At 38.2% G+C, this 23162-nt stretch overlaps 1 protein-coding gene across 1 annotated transcript in view; it reads left to right on the top strand.

Moving 5' to 3' along the window:
* Positions 1–1961: 1961 nt before the first annotated feature.
* The window catches only part of PDK3 (pyruvate dehydrogenase kinase 3), a 42624-nt gene continuing 21423 nt past the window's right edge, over positions 1962–23162 (top strand). Inside the window, exons 1-3 of the mRNA XM_060770118.2 lie at positions 1962–2526; positions 19775–19916; positions 21466–21537. Coding sequence (XP_060626101.1) covers positions 2421–2526; positions 19775–19916; positions 21466–21537 — 320 coding nt within the window. The 5' untranslated portion in view covers positions 1962–2420. The remainder of the gene's footprint in view (positions 2527–19774; positions 19917–21465; positions 21538–23162) is intronic.

Here is a 23162-nt window from a genome sequence, read left to right as displayed (position 1 = left end):
CTGGGGTTTGATCCCAGGCCCCTGAGGATGCTAAAGTCCTTTGATATATATATATATATATATATATATATATATATATATATAAGTAGTAAAATGGTGTTCCTCATATAAAATTTATTTATTTATTTAGAGCTTTTATAACCCGGTCTTCTCGACCTCCGAAGAGGGACTCGGGCCGGCTAACAGCAGAAAATTCAACACAAATATAGTAAACATAATAGCATCATAATACAATAATACAAATTACATTAAAATACAGATCATACAATATCATACAATTACAAAAGCCAGGTCGTCAGAATAAAATCACAAATTCATCAACATCCGCCGGTGTGGTCAGCCGTTATTGACTCAATCATCATTCTGCAAATGCTGTATTCCAAAGCCAGGTTTTTACCAGCTTTCTGAAAGTCAGGAGGGAAGAGGCAGATCTAATCTCCAATGGGAGAGAGTTCCAGAGCCGAGGGGCCACCACCGAGAAGGCCCTGTCCCTCGTCCCCAGAAACGTGATTGCGAAGGTGGTGGGACCGAGAGCAGGGCCCCTCCAGAAGATCTTAATAACCTTGATGGTTCATAGGGGAGAATCCGTTCAGACAGGTAAACTGGGCCAGAGTAGTTTAGGGATTTATAGGTCAACACCAGCACTTTGAATTGAGCTCGGAAGCTAATTGGCAGCCAGTGGAGCTGATGCAGCAGAGGAGTAGTATGCTCCCTGTACCCCACTCCTGATAGTAATCTGGCTGCCGCTTCATTGCCTGCTTTTCTGAAATTTTTTTAGGTGAACATTTTTAAGCTATGGATGGCTGGATACAGAACCTGTGAACTGATACCGTATATATATAGGATTGTGTGCATTTTTTTCCTGTAGTAAAAGTAAAGGTTTCCACTGATAGTATAACTGTGTCTGATTTTGGAGGGTGATGCTCATCTCCATTTCTAAGCCAAAGAGCCAGCATTATCTGTAGACACTTCCAAGGTCATGTGGCTGGCATGATAGAATGGAGTGCCGCTACCTTACTATCAGAGTGGTACCTATTGATGTACTCACATTTGCATGTTTTCAAACTGCTAGGTTGACAGAAGCTGGGCCTAACAGCAGGAGCTTACCCCGCTCCCCGGATCTGAACCGCCAACCTTTCAGTCAGCAAGTTCAACAGCTCAGTGGTTTAACCTACTGCGCCACTGGGGGCCCTTTTTTCCTGTGGTGCATCCTATTACCCAAAACATTAAGTAGTGCTGCTTTAAAGATAGCTCAGGGTCACTTAGACCTCATCTACACTGCCATGTAACACAGTTTGAAACTGCGTTATATGGCCAGTGTACTCAGGTGGGTATAAATACACATAATAATAATGATGATTGAACTGCATTATAGGAGCCTGTTGTTATTGCTGCAGTTGTTTCCGACTCTTCGTGACCTCGTGGACCAGCTCACACCAGAGCTCCTTGTCGGCCGTCACCACTCCCAGCTCCTTCAAGGTCAAGCCAGTCACTTCAAGGATGCCATCCATCCATTTGGCTCTTGGTCAGCCCCTCTTCCTTTTTCCTTCCATTTTCCCCATCATAATTGTCTTCTCCAAGCTTTTCTGCCTTCTCACTATGTGTCCAAAATACTTCATCTTTGCCTCTAATATTCTTCCCTCCAATGAGCAGTCGGGCTTTATTTCCTGGTGTCTCTTTTCCTAACTATTTTTACAGGAGCCTATACTGACCATATAATACTGTTTCAAACCTCGTTATACGCAGTGTAGTTGGGGTCTTTGCCAAGATATGTTGCTTCCAAGACAGGACAGAAAGCAGAAGCAGGCTGAAGGCCTGGGGCCTCCCATGCAGTGAGAGAGAAAGCGAAACAGGAATCCTTTGGGTTACGAGGAGCCACACAGCGCCCTTCCTTTCTTCCAGCCGTATGTAGGCCCTGGGGCCCGAAGCAGAGGCCCGTCTGCGCCTGCGCGCCGCGGAGGGTGCCATGGCAATCGCGAGGCGGCGCTTGAGGAAAGGAAAGGGCAGAAGGCGGCTCGGCCTTGGGGATGCGGGCTGAGCCCAGCCGCCCAGTCAGGAGGCGGCCTGCGCCCTTGAAGGCGGGCGCTTCTTGAGGAGCCGGCGGAGACGGGCCGAAACGGGGGCGGGGAGTGCCACCTGCCCGCCCCGGCCGCTCAATATGGGAGCGACGGGCGCTGCGCAGAGGCCCTAGCAGCTGCGCCTGGCGGTAGTGGTGCCCTTCGGCGCCGCGGGCCGTTGTGACCGTTGCGCGCGCCTCTCCTCCTCCTCCCTCCCTCCCTCCTTCCCTCCCCCCTCCCGCGGGGGTTGTGCGCGTGAGCCTCCGCACGCGCCCCTGCCAGGCTGTTGCTCGGCCGGTTCGCCCAGACCAGAGGCTGTTGCTTGCGCGCGCGCACTCCTTTCCTTTCCCGAAGGCCCACACCATGCGGCTATGTGGGGCGCTCCTCAAGAGCCCCATCCCCAAACAGATCGAGTACTACTCTCGCTTTTCCCCGTCGCCGCTCTCCATCAAACAGTTCCTCGACTTCGGTGAGTGGCGCCAGGCCTTGCCTTCCTTTCCTCAGCAAGGATTTGGTAGCGAATTGGGAGGGAGGGGGGGAGGCGTTGCGCGAGATTCCCCTGCTCGCGCGTCAAGGTGTTTTGCGTGTGTGACGTCGCCAGCAGCTGGCTCGAGACGGGGGAGGGGGAGCGCGCGCCCAAACAAACAGCAGCTTCCCCTTTTCCTCTCCTCAGTTTCTTAGGAGGTCCTCGGATGGGCATGGCTGCCTCTACCAAAGAGGTCAAATGGTCAAAGCTGCTGAGCCTATTGGGAGTTGGAGGTCCAAAACGCCTGGAGGACTAGAGTTAGTGCATCTTTGAACTAGAGCAAGCATGGCCAAACATTGGCTCTCCAGGTGTTTTGGACTTCAACACCCATTGTGGGAGTTGAAATCCAAAACACCTGGAGGACCACAGTTTTCCCATACCTGAACTTGAGTTTGTGCATCATTCCAAACCGTGTGTCAGCTGCATTGTGTAGGAGTGTTGCATAAACATCATGAGAAACCTCAGAGTCTATGCGACCTAAACAATAAACCATGAGAGACATGTTATCCCCATACGGTTCATTATTAGAGCTTATGTATGTATGTCCCCATACAGTGTCTCTTATAAGCGATTAGTTTAACCAGTGTTTTGGTAGTAAAAGTGAATTACTGTGGCAAAAAATAATGCATGTCTAAAAAGTGTGTCACCAACATAAAATGTTCGGAAAGATTTACATTGGACCATCCCTCTGCATTAAAGGAGGACAAGCAGGAGTACTGTTAGGATTTTTTTAAAGAAAAGCACAACCTTTTAGTGATTATAATCTTTTAGAAAATGGCATTTATAACCTTTTAGAGAAGAGTCAAAAACCCATTTGAGTAGAATCTTCTCAAGTGGTATACAACCAAATGTAATGTGCAAGGCAATTGACTTCAATTATTAAACAGAATAGCTTGTTGTCTCTGATATGCTAAGAAAACAGAATGTGCCAGTGCATAAATATAGCAGTTCTTCAGAAGTGTTTTCCAGTGCCCAAAAATATATCTAAAGCAAAGGTAAAAGTTTCCCCTTGACATTAAGTCTAGTCGTGTCCAACTCTGGGGGGATGGTGCTCATCTCCATTTCTAAGCCAAAGAGCCAGCATTGTCTGTAGACACCTCCAAGGCCATGTGGCCGGCATGACTGCATGGATCACCATTACCTTCCCACAGAAGTGGTACCTGTTGATCTACTCAAATTTGCATGTTTTTGAACTGCTAGATTGGCATAAACTGGGCCTAACAGCGGGAGCTCACCCTGCTCCCTGGATTCAAACTGCCAACCTTCTGGTCAGCAAGTTCAACAGCTCAGGGGTTTAACCTGCTATGCCACCAGGGGCTCCAAAATATATCTACTCTCCCATAAAACGAATTGTTTTATATTATGCATTCAAGAGATAAAATAAGGTAGACTTTGATAAAAATAACATTTGGTTTACTCATAACCTTCATGTGTTCAGCATACACAAGTACACAACTTATCAATCAGTTACAGATATGTTTGAGATAGCTACTGTACTATCCGGTCATAACATCTCTCTTAAAATAAAGAGCAGGTAAGTGTTTGCATGTCTGTAATCTGAGCAGCCCCAAAGTCTAAAGAAGTATTTGCTTGTCTCAACATGGATCATGTGGTCTGTAGCCCCTCCCACAACTTCTCGGGAAAAACATAGAGCAAAGAAAGAAAGCTGCATATCAGAACATACATACAATAAGTAAGCAACAGAAGTATAGATAAACACATTACTAGAGGAGACTTGAAGAAGATCGTAATTTTCAGCAAGATTTGGGGGGAGAGGGAGAAACCAGATACAGCATGTGTGGGAAATCATAGGTCTTTTTGTAATAGGAAGATAAGGTGCAGGAAAACAGCTACTGTTCAATTTCTAACTGCTAAAGTGCTACCTAAGGATGTTTGTTGCCCCTGTACGTTTTTCAATTTCACTACAAGCAAGAGGAACAGATTTTGGTGGGTTTCCTGTGCAGGTACTTTATCTTCTTAGCAAGCATCATTCACGTGTCTTCAGTCCCTTTCCTAAACCAGATCAGACTGATGTACTAGTTCTCAAAATCATGGGTGCACAAGAAACAAATGAGCTCCTGCACCTCCTTTTACCTCTATCCTGTTTAGGTTTCTCAGTTGCCATGCTTCCCCTCGTTGTTATTTGGTGGTATTTCCAGGCAATTTAAAACTGGCTCTGAAACTATACATTTCCAGTGGAGTTGCAAGTCTTGATTTCCTATGATTTCCTCCTAGTTTCTGCATTCCATGGTTGGACAGTATCTCTCCACTTTTCTAAATGAAGAGCCATACCTTTAGACCAGAAAGGGATATAAGCATCCACTTAATATCTTACATTTTTTTGGTTGCACATCTTCTGTGACAAGTATTAGACTATATCCTGAGCCACAGTGACCAGTGCTTTTAACAACATGGTACTCTTGAGATGTGCCAGTAACAATATGTGAGCCATGTATTGCCTTTTTTCTTGCATATTTTAGCCCCCCCCCCCCTTTGGCATACAACTGTTTAGTGTCGAGAAACCAATTTTTTTTCATTACTGCACATTTTTCATAAACTGCTGTTTCGTGTTCTTGGCTGAGATTTGTTATGGTATTTCCTTAATATCTTTCGCTTGTCCTTTTCTTGCACTTAGCTCCTGGCATACATTTTAAGTTTTGAAAAGCTTTCTGTCATTCTCTCTGGTTCTATTCCAGCCAGGATCACCACACTCTGCTTAATGAAGTTCACATGTATTGTTGCTACAACATACTAAAGTTTATTACTGCTCATCATTTACTGCAGAATACCTATAGCTATAACTTCTTTTAGTTGCTAATTTGGGTGATGTCCTTGTGCCCATTCTGTACAATATTCTCAAAAAGAGCTAGAGTACCAAACAGGAATCACAGTTTAAAGGGAAATAGGAACTTCATTCCCAATGCAAGGGTAAGCAAATAATATCTCTAAGAACAGTGCTGGGATGTATGTAGTAATCCTTTCAAAAAGGAAAAGAAATTATGCTTAGCAACAGATGTTTATTGGCCTTTTGCTGAAGTGTTTGGTTCATAGATGATATTGGAAAGACAAAAAAAATGAGCCATTGGATTGAGACTGTGGACTTGCGAGGAAGGGATCGCATTGGACATAGGCCTGTAGGTGTAGTTGGCTATGTAGAGAAATGGGAATGTAAGAGAAATGGGAAAGCAGTTCCCATAAGACATATGGAGAATTCTTGACCAAAATGATGAAATAAAGCTGTGGCCTATAGATTGGCTATGGTAAGTGGGAGCTAACTGTCTTGTGCTTGTGCTCCTAAATTATTTTGCTCCTAAATTAAGCCTCTACATTCCAAAAATATGTGTTTATCACAGGTATTCAAGACACCAGTTGCTTAGAGGCAAACATGACTCTCTTGCTTCCCACTGTAAAGTATTTCAGTCGTTGCACTACCTCAGTCTCTAGTTCTGCTGTCCTGTAAACTGCATATTGTTGAGTTGCTGGGACTTATCAGGAGAAACCTGTTTCAAGATTGCCTGTCACATGTTTTTCTCACTTTGAGAAGCAGCAGTCATGACATGAGCTACTCATATTTGCTTTCATATTCATTTGCTTTCTGGGAGGTGATAGAAATATGAAAATAACAAGAATGGAATGTTGCCTTTCCAGAACTTGAAACGGTTACAAATTATCCAAAGCATGATAACTTCTGATAACTTCTATATATCAATAGATATATAATTTGAGTTATTAAATTGTTACAGTGCAGTTTCTAGACATATGGCCTTAGAATTCTTTTACTGGTGTCACTGAAAGGCCATAAAGAACAGATATAAGTTCAGTTAGGCGAGCAGCTGAGAGTTGGGAAGTTTATGAAAACTTAAGGATTTTCAGTCTAACCCTTGTTAAGTCTAAGCTATGGAAAGAGTACGTTGACAACACAACAAATCTTGTGGCGACTATATTATAGCATAGGATTTTGTGGATCACACAAAATAATAAGGGTGTCTAGTAGTTGCTTGAATTGTTTTAAATAAAGTTTTTTTTCTGACAAAACAGCAAAAAGAAGTTTAAAAAATACTGATTTATATAAGGAATTGCAGGTAATTTGTACCTTCTGAAAGCCTAAATAAAAGTTATTGATCTTAACATGCAAATTGGTCATTAATAGTCAAACAATAAACACAACTGAACTATAATTTCTTGGGTACGTTGAACATAATTTTGGGAATTAATGGTCTATTTAGCTGCATAGTTATTTTTTAAAAGAATTATAGCTCAATTGAATAGTGAAAAACACTGTATTAGAATAACAGTGTAAGTTAATAAACTTACATACTTTGAAAAATATTTTTCTGCTCCTGGATATTCAGTTAGATGTAGAACTTTAAAGGCTCAAGAAAAACCTGTGTTTTAAATTCATCTGAAGTAAGGAATGGTCTAAAATGTTGTATCTTACATATATAAACTAATGAATGAAAGAAGCATATAGCCCTCAATGTTGTCATATCATGCTGCATTATTAAATTAGTAGTTGTTGGAAAGGAGTTGAATTTCCACATGGAGTAAAATCTAGGGACATAATGGCAATACTGTATAGAACATTTTGCTGTGTTTGGTCAAAAACAGTTTTTGTGAGCTATAAAATAAAGTACGCATTCCCAAAGTTGTGACACTATAGATCCCATCCCGATGTCCTGTTATCATGACTTCCATGTTCATGCCAGGAAATGAAAGAGTCAATACTTGCTTTTTAGTCCCAAGAATTTAAAGAGTATTTTATTTATTTATTTATTTATTTATTTATTTATTTATTTATGTTGAACATTTATATACCGTCCTTCTCAACCCCTGAAGGGGGACTCAGGGCGGCTTACAACTGGCAATCATTAGATGCCAACAAACAAACAAACAATCACAGTATAAACACTTAACAATAAGTAAACCAAGAAGATTATAAAAACACATTAAGATATTGATCATTAAGTATTAAAACACAACTGAGCCTAAGTCCCCAAATCCAAATCGTATTCCAGAGTTCCAGTCCAAGTCTATTCATTCACTATTGTGATAAGTCATTGCAGTTGCTGCTCGGTTAGCTGCCTGAATGCCAAGACATTTTTCTAAAGGAGAGGCGAGAGGGAGCCACCCTGATTTTACTGGGGAGTGCGTTTCATAGATGGGGGCCACTACTGAGAAAGCCCTGTCTCTCGTTCCTGCCAGTCGCGTTTCTGAGGGTGGTGGGATAGAGAGTAGGACCTCCCCGACAATCATAAACTCCGAGGTGGATCATAGAGGGAGATACGTTTGGAGAAGTAAACTGGGCCGGAAACGTTTACTTTTAATTGTGCAAGTAGCCTTCCCTTCAAAACTCAAGACAATAATTTGAAATTAGTCATATCATCTATTTTAAAGCAGGATATAAGGCAAAAATAATAAGATGGTAAAAGAGTGTTGACAGAATACATTCATGTTACTAGATAAGGAGAGAGAGAATTAACTTTTCAGAATAATGGGAAATTTATTTGAATATAGCTATCCCTAAAGATGCTTAAAGAAAACCACCCTGCAATCATTTTTCAACTTTTCTAGGAAGAAGATAATATTGAACTCAGTGGTAGTTACTTCTTCGTAGTTGGGTTAAAAAGTACACTAGCTAAGATATGTAATATTTTCAAATCTATTAAGAGAAAAATATATTTATTTTTTAAAACCTAATTATTGTTGATATTGTAAATCCCCCATGTTGATTCCATGCATATTTTGCAGTCTAGAATGTAATTTCATTCATACATTCCAGAGTGGAAAGTAATTTTGAGGAATTTTGAAGAAATAAGATGACCTAAAATTATGGTAAATCTCTTCTGGGTTGTGGGGAAGATAGTCTGTGTAGTCTTAGAAGTCATTATTAACCTTTTGTTAGCGTTATTTTTCTAATTCTGTTTTGGTTCTACCTTATAGGCATAGTTTTATTTGATCTGCAACATAAACTGACCAAACCTAAATGTTGTAACGTGCCCTCAAGTTGTCCCTTACTCATGGCAACCCTGTCATTTCTTCACAAAATTTATTAACAGGTTTGCCATGCCTTCCTCCCTTTGAGTCATGATCTGAACCCAGATCTCAAGGATTCTAATCCAGGAATCAAACCACAACACTGGCTCTAAATATAACCTAAATCAACTTGTACTGGAGTAGGGTCACTGAGTTATGTGTTGATTTCCTAATTAGTTTAATAGATATTTTCTAATTGCATGCAGCCATTGAATGTAAACCGGTCTCCTTATCTGTAAAAAAATGGACAGTGTAGAATTGATTTACAGAATATGAAATATTCAAGAAGAAATAATCATGTAGACTGTATGTACTCTTTACTCTGATTTAAAACATTTACATATGAATCAAGATGTTTATCTGTAATTGTATAATTTTAATGGCATTTTACTTACGGGTATAATCCAAACTGTATGTGGAAATCCAACACACATTCAGAATCTGGACTTCTGTTCTTATCAGTTATTTTAACATGTGCCTTTCTGATGAGATAATAAAATATTTTTTAAATCGAGATACTTTTTAAGGTTCTGTTTGCCTAAATGTATTTGAAAAAAATCAATGGAGCACTCTAATATAACTGTTAATGTTTGCTTGTCTTAAGCCCTTCCTTCGGAATCATTGAAAACTAGGAAGTCAAACACTGCTGTCAGTTTTCTTATCTAAACTGAGTGCAATAACTAGCAAAAGTAGTGAAAACTGTTTGGAAAGGCTTCAGTGGCCTTGCAGTAATGAAGTCTAATCTCGTCTTTAAATTTAGTTTATCTAAATACTAATGCTAAATACTTGTCACATAGTCTTTGATAAGTAAAAGAGTGAGAAAAAGATGTTCGTAACCACAAGTCATTATTGTTTTCAGTCAATATTGGGATATAATAATCTCATCTTTTAAAAAACCCTCATGGTTGTTTTAGATTATTTATAAATGTTTCCTGAAAAAATATTCAAATAATTGACATGCTATGCAATATCTTGATGAACTTTTGGCCTTGACTTCCTATTTTTATAAGGTTAAGCAATATGTCTTGAAGCACTGGCATCCTGTTTAATTTGAAGAAGAAATGTCGTAAGTCAAAACGTGTTTATGAACATTGCCGCTGTGGATAACTACCAGATACATTATTGTTTTTAGGATCAGTCTCTGTTAGGGACTTATATGGTGGCATGTGGATAATCTTCAATTTGAGAACCAGTAGTGCAGCAGTTTGAGCATTGGACTAGAGCTCTGGGAGGCCAGCGTGCTAATCTTTCCTTGGCAATTGTAACCTACTGGGTGGTCTTTGGAAAGCCACTCTCAGCCTCAGAGAATGGCAAAGACAACCACCCCCACCCTGTCCCCAATCAAATCCTGCCAATAAAACTATGATAGGTTTGCCTTAGGCTTGCTATACATTAGAAACTATTTTGAATACACAGAAAACAATAAAGTCTTCATTTTGTCAGCTATGGAAGTAGTGGGAAATTTTAAATGAAAATGAAAATCCATTCTCAACTGCATTTTAAAAAGCCTACTGTTTTATTAGTCCTTAGCTATACACAGGTAGGGATTAAGATAATCTGACATCTTGCTTTTTATGTCAAGCTTCCAGACCACCTCTTGGGAGAACCCAGAAAAGTGGTATAGCTAAAAATGGTAGATGAATGATCTGTAGTGCAGAAGTCATGCTAGTGTCAAAGGAAAGTATGAACTAATTATCCATGATTTCTAATTCCCAAGACTACTCGAGCCCCCCCCCCCCCCCCAAATAATGTGTATGGAATAAATCTTTAGTGGTAATCTTAACAATCTCTTCATCCTGAAAAGAAGTGATCAGTGGAATGCCGCAGGATTGCGTCTTTGTGCCGGTCCTGTTTAACATCTTTATTTATGACTTAGATGAAGGGTTATTAGAAGTTTGCAGATGACACCAAATTTGGAGGGATAGTCAAGACCCCAAAAGACAGGAGCAGAATTCAAAACGATATGAACAGATTAGAGAGATGGACCAAAACTAACAAAATGAAGTTCAACAGTGACAAATGCAAAATACTCCACTTAGGCAAAAAAAAAAAAAAAAAAAAGGAAATTCAAAAATACAGAATGGGGGACACCTGGCTCGAGAGCAGTACGTGTGAAAAAGATCTTTGAGTCCTTGTGGACAACACGTTAAACATGAACCAGTAATGTCATGTGGTGGTAAAAAAGCCAATGAGATTTTTGCCTGCATAAAAAGAAGTATCGTGTCTAGATCTAGGGAAGTCATGCATACTGTGTCCAATTCTGGGAACCACAATTGAAGGGGGATGTTGACAAGCTGGAATGTGTCCAGAGGCGGGCGACTTAATAATGATCACGGGTCTGGAGAAGAAGCCCTATGAGGAGTGCCTGAAAGAGCTGGACATGTTTAGACTTCAGAAGAGAAGGCTGAGAGGAGACATGATGGCCATGTTTAAATATGTGAGGGCGAGTCATAGGGAGGAAACTTGTTTTCTGCTGCACTGGAGACTAGGAAGCAGAACAATGGCTTCAAACTACAAGAAATGAGATTACACCTGAACATTAGGAAGAACTTTCTAACTGTGAGCTGTTCAGCAGTGGAACTGTCTGCCCCAGAGTGTGGTAGAGGCTCCTTCTTTGGAGGCTTTTAAGCAGAGGCTGGGTGGCCATCTGTCGGGGGTGCTTTGAATGCGATTTTCCTGCTTCTTGCTGTGAGATCGGAAAGCTCACTGCAAACCGGTTTCATGTAACTTCTTTTTTTAAAAAAAGAAATAGAGTGGTCTATGTATTCTTCCTCTTTCAAACCAGCTTTGTAACGTATTGTCAGTCAGTTTTACTATGTGATCATTGAAATTGTGTAGACTCCTTTCTATGTTCTATGTTGATAGACATCTCATGGCATGATGTCCCAAAGATTTCAGAATATGATGGGTCCTGTTGGTGATCTCCTACACACTTCTGTGAAGGTAACAGGGTGTGATAATGTGTTGATGGAACCTTAGATGACTTGATTTGTATAACTTGTCAGTCTACTGCTTCCAACTTCTATTAATTTCAATAGGGTTTGCAAAATGATTCACAGGCTCAGATGAAATGATTACACGTAGCTATAGAGAATTTCTCCCTAATACAATTGGTAGTTTCAGAGGAAAGGGTTTTGACTGGACTTGAAAGAAGGAAGGGCTTCATTATGAAAATAGCATGTAGTGCTGTTCAAGTTATGTTCATGTAATTAAATCAGTCTGCTTTGAAGAACTTACCCCAGAATTGATCAGGCAGATCCAAGTCAGTAAATGAAGGATTGCAGTCAGTGCTTCATAGTGGAAAAGATTCAAAGGACAGCTCCATTTTTGTTCTAATTTTTACAGTTGTCGCAGTTTTGGACTTAGAGTAATTGATAACCAGCTAGAAAAAAAATACTACATTTAGAATTGGATCCAAGGGGCTCAGAAAGAAACCTCTGCTTATGGAAAGAGTGTTTTGTGAAGTATAGTGGCTGGAATGAATGGGGAAGTTTGTGCTAGAGCATTGCATGTGAGAAGTGAGACCACATAAAGCTCACTTTAAGAATATGAAGTGCATATAAGAATATGCAAATTGTTTGCTATTGTTTAAGGGTATTTTTGCTATTGTTTATGTTTGTGCAAGAAAGTGGAAGCACTTTCCTTTTGCAATCCAAGCCAACAAGTAAAAAAAATTAGTCCGGACACAACTTGTTGTATGTACAAAAAATATGATCACATTATGTTACTCAAATACTAATTACTTTGGCTTACTATTCTCAGTGTACATATATCATTGCTTCCCTGGAAAAACAACATGACAGTCCTTTATATTATTGTTTAGATATTTTAATGAAATATTTTGGGACTTAGTATCTGCTATTGAAACTTGCTGGTCCTTTGGCTATGTATTACAATATGATATGAGAATTGTCAGTTGCAGTTGAACAATATCTGGAGACCAGAAGCATATTTCAATGTACATACTGGTTTTTCATTCAGAGTGTTTCACAACAAAAAATTAAAGCATCTAAACATTTCAATTTAATAGATATCTATATCCAAAAGAGTAGCTTTTGTCTGTAAACTGCTCTGAATTTTTATTATATTTTCTACCAGTGAGTAATATGCATTTAAACTACTACTGATAAGGTTTTGATAGTCTTCTAGTATAATACTAATGATGTTTAATACTGCTTTTATATTTTAATATTTGTATATTTTAAATGGTATGCTGATGTTTTTATGTTAAACCGCTTTGAGTCTTCTGTGGGGTATAAATAATAATAATAATAATAATAATAATAATAATAATAATTCATTAGCTTGCAGAGTCAGTAAGAGCAAGCTGAGAAGCAGTGTGCTGCATTTTAGGCTGTAGTTCTTTTTAGAGCTATGCAGATTGAAGCCTATAGAAATCAATAGCTGTTTTATTCATCTCTACTCTTTAATTTGGAGTAGTGTTAAGATGTAAAATTTTATATTCTTGTGCACTATTCAAGAAGAAGAATGCACATATATTTGTCAAATGAAATTTTCTTGTATGGAACCAGAAGCTGCAAAGATGTGGTAACAGAATTCCTCTCAACTTGTTCCTTGTACACTTTAACATTACTTTTGAATAGAGAATATAAACATTTCGCTTGCCTAACATGTGTAGCTCTCCTTGTGTCCTGGCCAAGTGTTGTAATTTAATGACTCAACAGAAATAATCCATAAATACAGCTGATAAATGTACTCATAAAAATGTTTCTCGTTATGGGTATAAATGTTTCTTGTTATGGGTATAAGTCACCTGTTGACTTATAGCAACCCTTTGAATTACATTGGATTTTCTCAAGTGAGAAATACTCAGGTGGTTTTGCCGGTTCCTTCCTCTGAAATATAGCCTACAGCTTCTGATATTCATTAGTGATCTCCCATCTAAGTATTAACCAGGGCTGATCCTGTGTAGTTTCCAAGTTTAGGTAGGATCTTTAGGTGACTTTCTCATTACTGATTATAAATAGTAATAACAATATTAGGTAACAATAATGTAACAAATTTTAAGGATTTAATTAGTCTCAATAACTAACTAGCCCTAATATGATTTTTCTTCAAGATTAGGAAAACAGACATGTCATTTACAGAAGTGGCAAAGAAGCACATATATATGTAAGAGAAAGGCACTTTGAGTCTCCTACTTACTAAAACAAGAATATTAAATAGATGTCATTATGAAATTGACAGTTTAGATTGCTCTGTGTTACTGTGACTTCCTTGACTTACTTGTTTAATTTGATATAATGTCTTGAATATTTTCAAATGAATGCTTTGTGTGGAAAAATTGCTATTGTAGGTAGATACTTCACCTAGTTGCCATGCAATAAACATGTAGGTAGCAGCAAAAGTGTTTTTCCCCACTCTCCTTCCCTCTGTTGACTTTCATTGCTAGATGAAGAGAAAAAATGGACAGGCTCTTCAAACATTCATAAACTTTCCCCCATAATTTATCATCTTCGTAGGTTCTGGAGCTATAGTAAATATAGGTTCTGCAAGCTATAGTAAATATTTTGACAGTGTCTTAGAAATGAGATGAGAAACCAGATTTTCTTAGGGGATTAAAAGTGTACCACTGTTGCCCATATACATGATCTGTAGTATGTGTAAAAGATTTGATGCCAATGCTGTGTGTATATGTTTGTGAGAGAAAGACTATATTTAGAGGAAAAGCTAACCCATAATTCATTGTGGTTTGTTAAAGTCCAGAATTCCACTTACGCACCCACCAAAGAAAGTGTGGCTTACTTTGATATTGATTTGTTCTCTTCCCATCTTCTCTTTAATACTTTGCTGCTATACAGAAAGACTTTTTCAAGCCAAGGCATGAGTATTTCACCAAATCACTTGCTACTGACTGGCTGGAAAGTTCTTTTGAGGTCACTGAAACAAACTCTTTCCTAATATTTTTAAATATTTTTTCCTTCGATTTTTTTCTCTTGTTCTCCCCTCCCCATCCAAAATTGTTGGTCCCTCTAATTGAATTTCTAAAACATAGTGGTCCTGAAGCTCTTCCTTAACTTTCCTCATGGCTTGCCAAAGAATTTTTTTTCCTTCTGGCATCTGTTTCTTAATGAAAATCTTTTATTTTTTTCACAACTGTTAAACTTTCTTGATAATAGGGCAATAGGAGTTAGCAATATTTTGAGTTCTTAGTTTAGAAAAGGGGACAAATGGATTTTTGTAGAAACATTGTTAAGGAAAATGAGTGCCATTAAGTGTGGGCAAAAGCGCTCCTGGTCCCTTTAATAAATGTTTTCCCTTTCAATATTGCTGGTCAAAGAGAGAATATTAAGTGTGATGGTGCATAGGGAAGGTATCCTTTTGCCAACATCAGTGAGAAGGCATTGAGAAGTCTTTGTAAATGTTAGCAGGGGTCCCTTAGCTGAGTGTGCAGTTCTGTTTTTTATCAACTTCCTTCCCCTTCTTTGTAGTCATCCTGGGATTGAGCTAGGATCTACGTTTAAACATAACAAGTAAACAAGTCAACATTCACAAGTTAGCTTTAAAACATTATTTCATGGCCATTTACCTCTAAAAGGACCATAGTTATTTGGATAGAATGAATTCAGTGTAAAAACAAACCAAAGCCAAGTAAAACAAAATAAATAAATAAAAATAAATTATGCCTGGAATTATGTTACAAACATATGCATGTATATAGTTCCCTTTCAAATGACGCTGCAGGAATTAGTATTTTAGTCATCCTTCCAACCACCCCCTCCCTGACCTCCTGAAAAGCACCTAAAGCCATTCTGGTGGAGAGAAAGCAGGATGGGAAAAGCATCTGGCTGCATCCTCCATAGCCGGATGCAGAATCATGACATCAGCACTGAGATCAAATGAGGTTCTCCAAAGTCTCAGTGATGCTATAATCTTCATTTAATTTATTTTCCATCAGCTATAAATAAAACCATTTGGCTTACAAACAACTTGCAGCTGATTTAAATTATTCAGGCTGCAATAACAGGGCATCAGTTCTCGCACTGAAAAATGTAACCTGACTGTTTAATAGAGTTCAGCTTAGAACCGTTCTGTCATTATTGCTTTTGCTTACAAGTGCACCACAAAGTATTTCCTGTACTCGGTGACCTCCAGCTGTTCTCATGGAAAGGACTGTGATTATCCATTTTATTGAGTTAAGACATTATTGGCAGTAGAACTAAGCACATTGCACAGAACTCTACTTGCAGCACAAATTTAAAAAATGGAAAAACTGAAGAAGAGTAACCTTTTGTATTTGAATACAGTTGTCTCTCCTATTTGATGGTTAAGCATATGTAGGCTTCATTATTTGCACTTTACTGTATTTTTCTCAGTTTCTGGTGCACCTGTATATACCACCAAAAAGATCTATCCTCCAAGGGATTTCTAAACCCTTCACAAAGTTGACCATAGAGGGCCTTGAAATGTCCAAGGAAATGTTCTTTTTGGCAAAAACAAAAATGGTCCTGTAGTTATAGTTTCTCTACTTCACAAGGGTCCTGCATACCTAACGAAGTTGAGTACCCTACTACATTCATTCAATATTTCTTTTTCAAGCTACAGTATTTTAGGGATGTCTTAATCATGTTAAAATACATAACACTTATCAAGTCCCTGAATTACATTTAAGAAATCAGGAGTGGACTACTGGTAGCAATTGGCAACTTGCTGTGGAGTAAGGAACCTGTATCTTTCAGGTGTTTTTTGATTGGGACACCCATAATTCTTCATCACTGATCATGCTGTCCAAGGTTATCCATGCTGTCCTCAATGTCTAGAAAACCACAATTCCAGATATTCATTCTCCTTTCCTGATTTATTTTCCTATCAGGAGCTCATTCATATCATTGCTACCTCAGTGTTAGGTTCTCTTAGGTTGTCTCAGTGATTCTGGCCTGGATGTGACATAATGCTTCTTGCAATTTGAAAGATTTGAACTTTTAGTGAAGACAAGTCATCATCTTCTGACCTATGTGTTACTGTAATGATTCTTAACACAACTGGAAAGATAACAGCTTGCAGAAAAGCAGAGTTAAATGATTGCAGACAATTTTGGGGCTTTTAATACTTGTTTTTGCACATTAATTATATGATAAAATGGGCCCTTCATTTTACATCATTTTTAATTCTTAATAAAAAGTCTTATGGCAGAAAACCTCTGACTACCACCAACATGCACGCAGATGAACAGGCAAAGACATACATCAATAAATACTTGCATGATCATGTCTAAAACAAAAAATTACTAAGCTATAACAAGCCATTGTTAGGCATGCCTTAAAGGAGTGAGAAAACCTGAGTACTTAAAGGGGGAAAAGCTGATTGGGCTCTATCCTGCCAATGTACATTATCTGTGAACAGATGCTGAATGATGTGCTGTTGAACTGATTATAATGGGACTGCCTTAAAAAGTGTGACCTTGATTGTGCCAGTTGCACTACACTTAAGGATTTTTCAAATTGCAAATCTTAGTTATTATATGCATAGCAATGCTTTTAACATTATTTCCTGGGCTGCATGAACATAACTTAATCAGTACCTTGCAGCACTTGTTCATTTTGCAGGCGGTTGTCTTTTGTGACCATGACTAACACATTTGCAATCTTTCTCTTCCTTAAAGTGGAATACTGACAGCTCATTACAGGTAAAACACAGGTCTGTGAGTTTACCTGCCCTTTTTGAATATTAGTGTGGAGTTGTCTGCTCTTAGGGAGGGGGTGAGAGAAATGAAAATATGTATAGCCTCCAGTCTGAAGCTTTGTTGTCTAGTTGTTGAGAACAGCCTAGAAAATACATGTTTGTTTAAAACAATGATGAATAAATCTTTACCAAATATCTGTTTGTTTGAAAGTGTTAATAAGACTGTAATTTTATATGCACTTAGGGGGAAGTTGTCTCCAATGAACTTGATGGGACCTATTTCTGAGTACAAACAGTATATGTAAAATGTTGTTGTAAAATTGTAATGAGGTGGAAACCAGCTATTGACATTGATGAAAATGGAGCACACACCAAAACATACTGTTTTCTATGGGGCCAATCCACTCAGAGGCATAAACAATAGTTTATGTCTGGACCTATCTTCTAAACCCGGTAAAATGTGCTCCTCCAGAAGTTATAGACTAAATCTCCCATCATTTCTTATCATTGGGTAAACTGTCAAGGATTAATGGGAGTTGTAGTCAAATATGAAATGGAAGTCAGTGGTTCATCCATCCCTTTATAAATGAATTCTTACTTTTAATGCTCTTAATTTTCTCAACCCAACAATAGCCATTTGTTTCACAGCAGAACATGCCAAAATTCTTCTGTATTGAGGTTTGTGTATTGTGCCACTAACCCAACCCTTACATTAGAAGGACAAATATAACAAGCAGTGCTCCTCCCTTGAGGTAAATTCATATAATAAGTAATAATCATCATTTTTTTAAAAACTAATTCATTTTTAAAGGAGAAAAATCATTAAAATTACTCAGCTCCATCTTGTAGGTCATATCAATGCTGGATTTACAAGACGACACAACTCATATATTAGAGGAAGCTAATAGTGAGTACTCTTTGCCATAGCTATGGGCACTGTCGTTTTATAGATCTCTGCAAAAATAATAAGACCACATGAGCTTTCTAAGTCCTCCCAGATTATGTAACACAGGCAACCATAACCTAATATCTTCAGACTGAAATCTTGAGAGTTCTTGTAATGAAACCCCATTGACATGTAGAACTTATTTCTGAGAGCAACTGTGTATAGTTGTGCTATCGTCTCATATTAGTTTTCCATTCAAATGTAGCTACCAGATACCAGCTAAGGACCTCAATTTCATCCTGCATAGGTTAAAAACAAATATTAAAGCTTGAAATCTAATCAGAAAAATGGTCTGTTAAACCTGTAAACAGTTGCCAAGTATGGAAACAGTAGCACAGCAGCTTTTGAATGTAGGAATGAAACTTTTTATTGTAATCTCTTTATCCGTACTTTATTTCTGAAACTTCTAGACCTCAACTTACATATACCCATGTAGAAAATTTAGTCAAAAATCGACTCCAAAACCTAGGTCAACTTATCAACAGACCAATATGAGTACTGTGCCTTAACTCTTACAAAAAAGGAGCCATCTATTTCTCTGGGTAGAGTGATAAAAGGCAAGAATTTAGTCCATCCTGGAAGAATTAAAGAAGCACCAGATCCCTCTTTTCTCTCAATTGTGGCACAACTTTTGAATGCCTGCTTGGGGAAATGGTGATGGTGGCAGGGGTTGCTGGTTCTCTCCCCTCTCCATGGAATGGCCCTCAACTTATCCATGGATCATATAAAAATCCATAATTTTGGCCCAGAACCTGCTGTCGACTTATATATGAGGTCGACTTATAAATGAGTGTAAGTCGTATTATGAGCATATATGATAAGTGTTTTTGTGGAAGCCACACCTCCCTGTTTGATAGTTCACAGAAGATCTTCACATTGTTGGAGCTAGAAGTTTGTTTAGTTTTGGGGGAGTTTAGGGTTGTTTGCTTGTTTTGTTCAAGAAGTTAATTCTTTCCTATTTTGTTGCAGCCTGTCATTTGTTTTGTTTTGTTTAGCTATTTGTGCAGTAATTAATAAATAGATATACCCAAATATGAGGTGAGTTGCAAACAGTTTACTGCAATCAGTTAGCATTGCTAACTTTAGGTGGCTTTTAAGGGTTTTCACTAAAGATTTCAAGAGGAATATGGGATTTGTAACAATCTAAAAGAACTCAGATTTAGTAAAGAAGAAAACTTGTTTTAGAAGTTTAAGGATACTAGAGACAAAGTTGAAGTACTTTGGCCACATCATGAGGAGACAGGGAAGCCTGGAGAGGACAATTGTGCTGGGGAAAGTGGAGGGAAAAAGGAAGGGGGGCCGACCAAGGGCAGGATGGATGGATGGCATCCTTGGGGTGACTGGGCTGACCTTGAAGGAGTTGGGGGTGGTGGCGGCCAACAGGGAGCTCTGACGTGGGCTGGTCCATGAGGTCACGAGGAGTCGGAGACGACTGAATGAATGAACAACAACAAAAAATAAAGCATTATTTTCTATCCTATTTGTACCTGCCCAAGGTTTAATAACCAAACAAAGTAGAAAGTAAAATGACATATTTCACTTCATTCATGTTGTGTTCTCATTCCACAGGGCGTGATAATGCATGTGAGAAAACATCCTATATGTTCCTGAGAAAAGAACTTCCTGTACGACTTGCAAATACCATGAGGGAAGTAAATTTGTTGCCTGACAACTTGTTAAATAGACCTTCAGTTAAACTAGTTCAGAGCTGGTAAGTACAAAAGGCAAAACATCTGCATATTTTGCTTCATACTCTTCTTCAGAGTTTCTCAAATGGTGCTCCTCCAGATGTTTTGAACTTCAGCTCCCTATTCCTAACATTTAGTAAACTGGCTAGGATTTCTGAGAGCTGAAGTCCAAAACACCTGGAGGAGGACAGTTTGAGAAACAATGCTCTACTTGTTTAGGCTCTTCCTCCAAGATACACAACCCAGTATCTCTTACCTTACCTAGAAGGTCTATCTGTTTTTAACTGTGCTCTGGTTGCATACATATTTGAACTCCATTTCTCTTAGTTTTGTATACAGCAAAAACGGCACAAGGATACTGTACAGAAGTGTTTATTATAATGTGTATATAACTGTATTTATGTTTTACATTGGTTGCCTACGGCCTAGCTGTGAGAGATAGGTTGCCATGGAAACAAGGCAGAAGAGGAGGTGGGAGGAGCTTAGAGAGAAAAAGGTTTGAAAGTGACAGTTAAGTTTCAGTCAGGAGGAAGAGACCCTGAGAGAGTAGCAGAGTCAGGAGAGACTCTGAGAGAGTCGTAGAGTCAGGAGGAAGAGACCCTGAGAGAGAGTAGCAGAGTCAGATAGGGACTCTGAGAGAGTAGCAGAGTCAGGGAAGAGACTCTGAGGAGTGAAGAAGTGTAGAGTTAGTTTAGTGTTCGTGAATATTTCTTCAGCTAGGGAGCTGAAGGGTAAAACCTCGTTAGATTACTTTGGTTAAAAGAACTAACTGAGGCTTTGTATGATCTCCAGTCGGTGGAAGACTGGAGTTCTATTATTTGATCCAGTATAGATCAAACAGTGAGAATATTCACAGCAGGGAACACTGAATAATAAAACCTTCACCAGAGCAAGAGTTTATAAGTTGTAACATCAAAAGCCTGAATTGTATCTCAACCAAGTCATATTGTAACCATCAAGTATATGCCAAGCTGAACATCTTTATATTGCAACCACAAGCTTTGTTCAACAATAAACTTGTTCTCTTTGTTATTTATTAAACTGCCTCATCTCCATTGATTTTACGTTCGGTGCATTCCACTCTACCAAAATTACCTCACAACATAAACAGAGACTAACAGAGACTTTAATACCAGCGTCTCTATACATTATGGTGGCAGTTTAATTAGCATTGTCGGAGGTTCTTTACAAATGTTGGTGGCATTAATACTTCTTTACAGATACATTTGGTGTATGTTTATATTCTTGAGTTTTGTTTTGGTTTATTTCAAAACTAAAATGGTATACAGAAGAATCTTTTGCTCTTCAGAAAGGGCTGTGTTGCCTGGCTTTCTAGGATTCTAAAATTCTAATTTGAGCCCCTACAGATGGAGGAAGCTATCTGATTTAAATGTAGATTACTGCCCTCCATATGTCAAATTCTAATGGTTTGTTCAGGAATTAACACAATTTAGTTAAATGTTCCCAGGCAAGTGTGAGTAGAATTGTAGCCTAACAAGAAATCTGCTTATATTTTTCTTTTTTTTTTCCAGGCGTGCTCATTCTAATATTGCTTTTTATTTGGTATTTCAGGTACATGCAGAGCTTTCTTGAACTTTTGGAATATGAAAACAAAAGTCCTGAAGATCCCCATGTTTTAGATAAGTAAGTGATGGGTTCTCATTTTAAACAAATTAAGATAGTAGAAAACATCCTTCTACTTTGAGATTAAATCAAGATTCTTTTTCACAAAACTGGCTGTGTTTCAATGAACATTTTTCATTTTTATTAGAACAAGTAAAGACTTTACTGTAGCAAATAAAGTGAATTGAAAAAAAGTTATTTTCCCAAAAACGTATTACTGTTTATACTAACAAGCTAATTAAACATTTATTAGATAAATATATTTGTTAGTTACGTTTACATTCCACTTTTGTCCAGTGACCTGATGGTGCCATGTATGTGCCCTATTTCTCCCTAAAATATGATGTATATAAGACTGACAGTACAGAAATGGCCACCATCACCCAGTTTTTTGGCTCATTGGAGTGGAGACTTGCATCTGTCTTTCTGAAGTCCTAGTCTGGTATTCTGACGGCTGTACCACATTTCTTTTCAGCCTACTTTAGTTTATATGTTAAGAGAAATAAGATGTGCTTTGGTACTTAGATCTCCTCACATACTTTTTTTTTCATTTGAAGCAGCAAAGTAGAGGAATGGACTTCTCTTGGCATTAACTCTCACATCCTCGTAGAATCAGCAGGGTCTAATCTAGCTGAAGCTTTTAAGCATTAAATAATTTTTGAGAAAGGGTGCTTGTCCAATCAGCAAGGCAGGTGTGGAGGCTAAAACCCTCCTTGTGCAATTTGAAGGTTTTGAGGTTTGGGATTAGGTTGTTACTGTTCAGATTTCTCAGTTATTATTTTTAGAGTAATGGATCATTTGAAAACTGCATGAGGAATTTGCCAAGGTACTTAAGCATTTCTGATTAGACAGGAAAATGGCAAGTAAAATATCATAGAAAGAGAAGCACTCTTTCACAATCAGAAATGTATGTTAGAATAGTACCTGCAAGGAAAATGGACATGATTTTATTACTTGATAAAAAAAGGTTATATTTACATCTTGCCAGCCCTCTGAGTTGGAATAACTTCTCAGTACAAGTAAGAATAGAGCTGATAGGAAATTGTAAGAGCTTATATATTTAATTAAAGCTAAGACAATTCAATTATGTATAATTTTCCTTCTTGTGTCAAATATTTTGCCTTTCCATTCAAATGTTTTAAAAAATTAATTGTGAAAAATGAAGATATCGCTACCATTTTGGCATTTCAGAATGAAATTTATAGTCCCAGTTAGGAAGAAGAGACAATTCAGTGTGTTCTATAATTAAGAAAATGTTTTCAGGAAGCTATAAAGGTACAATATATAAATATAGGGGTCATATAAAACTCTTTCCCACTGCTTACATAATTTTCAGCTTGTTTTTCCATCCATAAGGGTGACAGACTAGCTTGAAAAGTAAATTAAAAGTAAACGTCTAATGTGTTTCATGGTTTGAACAAGCAAGGCACACTGTATGTATTCTTCCTGCCTCTGGCTTGAGTGCTGCTGGAGGGCAATACACTGTGGTAAGGCATAGAAAGAGGCCTTTCCCTGTTGTGGCACACCATTAGTGGAATAACCCTTCTTAGATGCCCTATGAGAACCAACACTGGTTTCATTCCAGTGCCAATGGTTTTTTTAGTGGAGTCTTATAGTTCAAATTGATTTCATTCCATGTTATACAT

The sequence above is a fragment of the Anolis sagrei genome, chromosome 3 (genome assembly GCF_037176765.1).
Source record: "Anolis sagrei isolate rAnoSag1 chromosome 3, rAnoSag1.mat, whole genome shotgun sequence".
Taxonomy (NCBI): Eukaryota; Metazoa; Chordata; class Lepidosauria; order Squamata; family Dactyloidae; genus Anolis; species Anolis sagrei.
This window is presented reverse-complemented; position numbering and strand designations above follow the sequence as displayed.